General features: G+C 60.0%; 1 protein-coding gene across 1 annotated transcript; it reads left to right on the forward strand.

Moving 5' to 3' along the window:
• Positions 1-210: 210 nt before the first annotated feature.
• Positions 211-6,795, forward strand: RAX2 (retina and anterior neural fold homeobox 2). The gene is made up of 4 exons (XM_009909430.2): positions 211-496; positions 1,965-1,991; positions 3,994-4,244; positions 6,014-6,795. Exons 3-4 carry the CDS (start codon positions 4,002-4,004, stop codon positions 6,455-6,457), a joined length of 687 nt encoding a protein of 228 aa, XP_009907732.1. The 5' UTR covers positions 211-496; positions 1,965-1,991; positions 3,994-4,001; the 3' UTR covers positions 6,458-6,795.
• Positions 6,796-7,831: the final 1,036 nt, after the last annotated feature.

Below are 7,831 nucleotides of genomic sequence, written 5' to 3' on the forward strand. Positions count from 1 at the left end.
TCCTCCTCCCTCCCCCCCACGGCCCCGGCCTTTCTTCTCCACTCCCCCTGTTTCTAATTCTTTTTCCTCGCCCGTAATGAGGGGATTACAAGGCAAACTCCAGCAGGACGCCTTTGTGGGGAGACAATCTGAGTGGGGAAGGCAGTTCGGGGCTTTGTCCGCCGCCACCCCCCCGGACCCGTGCTGGGGGGACATTTAGAGCAATTACTTGTCCAGAAAGTAACTGTCAATCATTCTTAAAGGGGAAGGCCTCCAATTAATAACCTTGTCTTAATCCTTTGGACTCATTTCCAATCTGCGGTGCCTTGGTGACATCTGCAACACTAAATAAAGATTCTCCCGAGCCTTAGCACGGCGGTTCTGTGACAAATAAGAAGACTAGAGGCAACTTTGGCTGCCAAAGCTGCGAGATTGGTGAGCTTGAGCCGCTTGTTTGGTTCCCAGGAGGGACCGGCAAAGTTAAATACTCCTGGAAAAGCCGAGTTGTGCCCAGCAGGTAACGCCGTTTTATTCCACTTCGGGAGGAAGCACTGGGGGAAGACGCTGCAAAAGGGAGCGGGTATGCCCAGGGTGTGCCTGGGGCCAGGGCCGGGGCTGGCACCCTTCCCTGGGGCCTTGGGAGCGGGCGGCGGGTGCCAGGCGCCGGGCACCCACCAGCGTCGCTTGCTGTGATTTACACCTGGGGAGGGAGGGCAGGAGCCCCCTATGCTCCCCACTGCCCGCCCCAGCCACTGCCAACAGCCCGACCCGGGGGGCCGAGCCCAGGGGGCCAAATCCTGGCACCCGGAGGGACTTCAGAAGTAAAAAAATGGGCCACAGCCAAAGCCGGGGCTGGCCCCTGGCTGTCGCCTCCTCGTCCTCCGCTGCTGGAGGAGGCTACTTGTCCTCACTGCTGCTCTGCTGCTTTCTGGCACCAGGGTACTGGTATTTTTTCCCCCACATCCCCCAGAGCTCGATGCCGTTTCTGCTGCCTTTTCGGGTGTCTTTACCAGCAGCCCCCCCTCCCCCACTGGCTGACAGCCCCTGCAGGAAAACCACTGGTCTGGAAGTGGAGTAGATGGGGAAGGAGGGAGAATGGGGAGTGGGGGGGGAAGGGGAACTCTCCCGAGCCTTCAGGTCCTTGTGGTTCCCAGCACAATTTTAAAGCTTAAGGGCTTAAACCCCAAAATTGCTGCCGGGATGACAGCGGCCACAGAAAAACGTCAGAGGGCAGCAGGGAGGGGACTGCCCGCGGCGCTCGCTCAGCGCTGCCCGTTCCAGGCAGCATTCCCAAAATGCCGGGAGCGAAGGCTCTGGGATCCCTGGGGCGGCTCTGGCAGACGAGGACTATGGGGTGGTCATATGGGGTGGACAGTGCCAACATACTGCAGCCCACCCGTGCTGGGGTCCCCTCTTCCACGCCCAGGGGCATCCATGCCCATGGCCAGGCTGAGGCAGAACCGGGTAGGGTGGCCTGGGTCTCACCCCACCCCCACCCCGCAGGGTCTGATGCTGCCGTCCTGCTCCAGGTCCCACCTGATGTTATTTTGCTGTTCTTTGACTCACTCCTGCTCCCATGGCAGGGTTTCCTCTGCTTCCCAGCAGTTTTTAGCCTCCTTTGATTTCAGATGGGGTCAGAGTGGGAGGACGATGGAGGCTACCTTCAGCCCTGACCTCCATCACCACACCTTGTCCCTGTCACACTCCATTGCCCCACATCTTCTCTCCTCCCTCTTCCCAGCCCCACCCCAGCAGCCTGTCTTGCCTGTGCCCCCCAGTGCCCATCTCACCTGTTCCCATTGCCCCAGATTTCCCTGATTCCCACCCTCCAGCCCCAGCCTTCCCCATTGCTCTGTGGGGCTGTGGGACATTCCCCTGGGGCAGCTAGGGACCCTGAAGTGGTGCTGGGATACCCAGGGGGTCGATGGCCCAGGCAAGGGCTCGGGGTGCTCTGGGTGCTCACCCCCTCTCCCCTCTCCTTGCAGGTGCAGAGCTGCGCAAATGAGAAGCAGGTGAGTGAGAGTGAGGTGGCAGCAGGGGACCCCACCCCCTCCCCATGTCCCAGGGACACACTGCAATGCTCACACAGTGATGACAGGGCCCCTGCTCCCCCCATCACCCATTCGCCCCTGCCTCAAGGCACCCCATGCTGCAGCATCCAATACCTCTGCCCTGGCTTGCGACACCCCCTGGGGCACCCCAAAATTGCAGTCCCCTTGCAGCCACAGGGCCAGACTTAGAGCCAGCCAGAGCCCCTGGGGCTGCAGCACAGATGGTGAGGGGCAGCAGCACATCCCAGGGGGCAGCAACTCCCAAAGCCACACATGCTGGCACCACGCACACTGGCACCACACACACACTGCATACCTGCATGTGGACTGCACACATTGGACAGAGCCCCTGAGCCTGCACTGCACACACTGCACTGCACACATGGCTCCTGGGCATCACTGCTTGTGCTGTGCATGCTGTGCCCACTGTCCTGCACATGGCGCACACCCAAGCATGACGCAGAGGTGCCAGCACTGGCAGGGACTGGGCACCCACTGTCTATGCTGCATGCACAGACACTGCCCATGCTGTGCCCCCTCATGCAGTGTGCACCGCACTGCATGGAGTGTGCTGCACAAGAAACAAGCACCTCCACTGCATGCAGTGTGTGCACTGCACACAAAGGCAGCACATGCACGGTGAGGGCACTGCGCCCACTGTGTGCTCGCAGCTGCTGGCATGGATTCACACGGTGCCCACACCCTGCACACCCTGCACTGAGCTGTGCACACTGCACACGCACTCCACACACATATCCTGTGTATATGCAGCACAGACACTGCGCCCTGGGCACTGCACCCACACTGCACGCAGCAGGCACGTGTCACAAACTGCCCTGCAGAGCTGCACCCACGCCGCACAGACCTCCACACCCTCCACCCTGTGCTCAGCACACACCACGCCTTTGCTGCACGCCTCCAGGGCACCCTGAGCACCCTGGGAACCCTGAGCTCCCTGAGCACCCCGGGCACCCTGAGCACCCCGTCCCTGCCTGCAGGGGCAGCTGCACACATCCCTGTGCCCACACAGGCACACACTGCTGCGACGCTGCTCGTACTTGTGCTGCCCACTGCCTGCCCGCTGCCTGCCTGGGCACTCCCTGTGCATGCCATGTGCAGGCACCTGGCAGGTGCACAGTCTGAGCACCATCTGGCACAGCCCTGCATGCTCCCACTTGGGACTCCCATTGTATCCCTCCTGGAATTCATCACTGTTCCTTTCCCTCCCCACACCCACCTGGGTGAGTTTCTGCTGGCAGGGCTGGGCAGTGCATCACCTTCCCAGGACTGTGGCTTCCTGCCCCATTTCCTTGTCTGCCTGCATCCTCCCGCTGGAAAAGGATCCTTTAATCCCCAGAAAATACTGCAGGAAGATTTCAGATACTGGGTTAAAAGCTTAAAGATGAAACATTGCAAGGCTTGAAATTGCTGCGTAAGAGTGCAGGAAAAGGGCCTATGGGCCAGGGGATGCTGCTAGGACTCTCCAGCCATGACTGAGGACCAACACTGGGTTGTCCACTGGCTCAGGGCTGGACTTGTAGCCCATGGAGCAGAGTGGCTGGAGGAGAGGAGATGGGCAGGAGGGAGGGAGCTGACATGGGGTCAGTCCCTTCCATGCCAGGGCAGAGGGTAGGACAGGCTGGCTGTTGGTTTCATAGGATCCCCAGCTTCGGGTGACATTTGCCTGGCAGCTTTGGGTGGGTGCAGTTGGCTGGTGGCATCTCACAGTGGAGTCCAGCAGCAGGGTGCCCATGGCAGCTGTCCCCAGGGCCACAGGTCAGTCCCAGGCACGCTGTGGCCCAGGATAAGGCTGCAGCAGCAGAGAGGATTACAACTTTGCATAACCTGTTCCTGGAGCTCTCCCATCCTCCTGTCGGTCCCTCCCTCATCCACCCAGCCCCGGCCTGGGGCCGCACAGGGCCACTGTCCCCACACCCAGCTAACCCCCGCGGTGCCCCTGCAGGTGTCACCATGTTCCTGAATAAGTGTGAGGGGGACCTGGGTGAGCTGCGGAAGCCAGGGGACGGTGAGGGCACCCCAGCAGCTGCCACTGAGGAGGAGCAGCCCAAGAAGAAGCACCGCAGGAACCGCACCACCTTCACCACCTATCAGCTGCATGAGCTGGAGCGCGCCTTTGAGAAGTCTCACTACCCTGACGTCTACAGCCGCGAGGAGCTGGCCATGAAGGTCAACCTGCCGGAGGTCCGCGTGCAGGTAGGCTGCCTGCCCGACCCGGCACGCCGGCTCTGTCCCCTGGGCAGCGGCAGAGGGTCCATGCCAGCGCTGCAGAACTGTGCACTTGCTCTCAGCTCCGCCACTGCTGCCTTGCTCCCTGCCTCAGCCTCCCCACTGCTCCAAACGGAAGCAGCATCCAGGCAGAGCCAGCTCCTCCCACAACCAGAGAAGGGATTTAGGGACTGAGCCTTTCTGCCCCATGAGGTCCCAGTTCCCCCCACGTGGCAGAGGCTCCATTTGGGAGGGAGATGGTTTCCAGAGATTTCTTCCCCTTCCTAGTGGTGCCTGCTCCCATCCCTCCAGCTGATCCCATGGGAATGAATCCAAACCTCAGCCACTTGTGATTACAGATCTTTACAGTCACAAGAGCACAAGATGTTTATGGATGTGAGGACTTCAGGCTTGTCAGACTTGGGCAGTTCCAGGGGGTTGGCAGAGCTGCGAAGGTTTCATTCCCTGGGCTGAATCAGAAAGCTCTGTGGGGAAAACCTAGGGAAGAGCCTGGGGGCCACCAATCTGCTTCCCACTGCCCCTAACACTGATGTGGTGAGATTGGGAAGGGAAAGGATATTCTTCAGGATGTTGAAGAAGTGACAAACCCACAGCTAAGCAAAGCAATAATCCCCTTACAAAGGGGCTGAGTTCCCCAGGCCTCTGCTCCAGCCCAAGACAACTCAGCCTTTTTCTGGGGAGGCCCAGACTACAGGGACATCTTTCCTATCTCTGAGCAACAACCAGTTTCAGACAGCCACAGAATCATTCAGGTTGGAAAAGACCATCGAGTCCAATCCAACCCAGCACTGCCAGGTCACCACTCAGCACCACAACTACAGATCCCTCCAGGGCTGGAAACTCCACCACTGCCTTATGCAGCCTGGCCCAGGACTTGACAATCCTTTCAAGGAAGAAATTGTTGCTCATCTCCAACCTGGTGCAACCTGGGGCTGTTTTCTCTCATTCTAACTCTTGTCCCCTGGGACATAAGACCAAACCCATTTCACTCCAACCTCCTTTCAAGGAGATGTAGAATCTGAGAAGGTTTTCCCTGAGCCTCCTTTTCTTCACACCGAACAACCCCAGTTCCCTCAGTTGCTCCTCACAGGACCCTTCAGTGGTTTCATTCCTTGCCTTTGGACAAGAAGTTTTGCACCAGTGTGGTCCAGTGTCCACCAACACCCATGGCCAGCCCATAGGACACATCCCCTCCACAGCTCAGGTGTTCATCCTTACTCCTCCTTTGCACTGCACAGCAGCTGGCTTGTGCCCTGTGCTGCTGGGTGCTCTGGGGACATGGGGACCAGCTCTCTAGTGAGCAGCTCTCACAGGGTGAGATGTCACTGCTGGCCTTAGCTCTGGTCCCTCTCATTCCTGCTGGATTTCGGTGCAACTGTGGCAGTTTGGCTTCTAAAAGCCTCTACCAAGGGTCAGATAATGTTATCCTGAGGACTGGAGGGGTGTTTGCAGGGCTGTGGAGCAGCTTTCCATGCCTTGGAGGTGCTCTTCAGTCTCTGGGGTTTGTGGGAAAGGTTTGGCAAAGGTGCATGGTGTGCTGGCATTGCTGGAGCCCTGTGGGGCACCCCACGTGGGACCCAGCACACAGGGCACCCTGCACCAGACACTATTCCCCATGCAGAGCACCCCACTCGGAGTACTCTGTGTGGGGCACCCCACATGGGATACAGCACGTGGGGCACCCTGAGAGGGATCTGCTGGACATGGTGGGGCTCACCCTGGATCTCTCCTCGCAGGTCTGGTTCCAGAACCGACGAGCCAAGTGGAGGCGGCAGGAGAAGATGGAGGCCAGCTCCATGAAGCTCCATGACACCCCTGTGCTCTCCTTCAACCGGCCTCCCATGACACCCAACGTGGGGCCCATGAGCAACTCCCTCCCGCTGGATCCATGGCTGACATCCCCCATCTCCAGCGCCACCACGGTCCACAGCATCCCTGGCTTTATGGGAGCCCCCCAGGCCCTGCAGCCCCCGTACGGAGGGCACTCCTTCCTCAACACCCCCCCACCAATGGCACAGGGCATGCAGCCCATAGCCCCCACGCCCTACCAGTGTGGCACCACCTTTGTGGACAAGTACCCGCTGGAGGAGGTGGACCAGAGGAGCTCCAGCATCGCCTCGCTTCGCATGAAAGCCAAGGAGCACATTCAGACCATTGACAAGACCTGGCAGCCCATTTGATGAACGCTCCCCTCCAGCCCCGCTGGTCCCTGCCTCCTGCTCCCAGCACCGGTTCGGCCCTGGGGTGGGTGAGGGGGCGAAGGCGGGGTGCTCAGTAGGATCAAAGCAGGCACAGGGCACAGGCCAGGCTGCATCTTCCTTCTGCCAAGGCGGTGCTGTGGCTGGCAGGGGAGGGAGACAAGGTGCTGGTGGGACCCCACCACAGGGCAGGCACTCACAGCCCCTCTGCCTTGCCGAGGCACCGGCCCGGGCTGAGGATCTGACCACGGCTTGGGCATCCCACCCTGCTGCTGGGTCACCCACTGCTCCTGGTGGGACACCTCCTTTCCCCATGCCCTTTCCCTTTTTTTTTTTTGTTTGTTTGGTTGGTTGTTCTGTTTTGTTTTTTAATGCTGCAGATTTGAACAAAACTGAACAGAAAAGCTCTAGTTTCATAGGGAGGACCTCTGGGGGACTTTTTTTAGCTGCACTGGGGCATGACACTGGTTGTGCCAGTCCCGAGGAGACAGTTGTATTGTGAGTAAAGAGATAAGCTGAATGGCTTCTGCCTGATGGAGTCGGGTGCTGCTGGACATGGGTGCTGCCAGGGCCCTGCCTGCTGTCTGAGGTTGCCAAGGCTTTGCCAGGAAGGAGCTTTCCAAGAGGATGTTGTGTGTGGGGCTGGATCCTGGCACAAGCGACCTGATCCAGCCGTGGCTGAGGACTGGGCCCAGCTTTGTTCTGCACAAATGTCCTCAGCAGCATCTGCTTGGCCATCCCCAAGGGCTGTGCCTGCCTCCTGCCTGCCCTCATTGCTGCCCAGTGGTGGCCGCCTGGCCACATGTTGGTGGCACAAAGCTGCCAGAATTGTGCTATGAGGATCCCCACAGCCCCTGGCTGGGGGTGGCACGAGGGAGGATCCAGATGGGTGTCCTGGGGTCCTAGCAGCAGGGGAACAGTGATTCCTGACAGGTGGGAGTGGGGTGGTGGTGGCGGCAAGGCGCCATGTCCCCGGGGGTGCCCAGAGCATCTCTGCACTCCAGGGGAACCCTGCACACCCACTGGCTGGAGGCACAGCCAGTGTCACCTGCATCCCCACAGTGGTGGCCCTGGTCAGCAGAGCCTGGTGAAGATGACTGAGCCCATGGGGGCTTTGGGGTGCTGATGCACAGCTGGGACAGTGAGGCACAGAGGCTCAGCAGCAAGGACTCCCTCGTCTGCCCCAAGTTCCTGGGGTGTCCTTGTGTGCCCCAGGCCCCTGGGGAAGCCAGGCAGCGCAGACTTTCCCCCACCAAAATGAGACGTTTCCCAGAAAATCTTCCTGCTTCGGACCCGACAGCCACCACCCGAGGCACGGCGGGGGCACCCCGGCCCCACCACGTCCCCACGTCCCCG

Source organism: Dryobates pubescens, chromosome 31 (assembly GCF_014839835.1).
Source record: "Dryobates pubescens isolate bDryPub1 chromosome 31, bDryPub1.pri, whole genome shotgun sequence".
NCBI classification, from domain to species: domain Eukaryota; kingdom Metazoa; phylum Chordata; class Aves; order Piciformes; family Picidae; genus Dryobates; species Dryobates pubescens.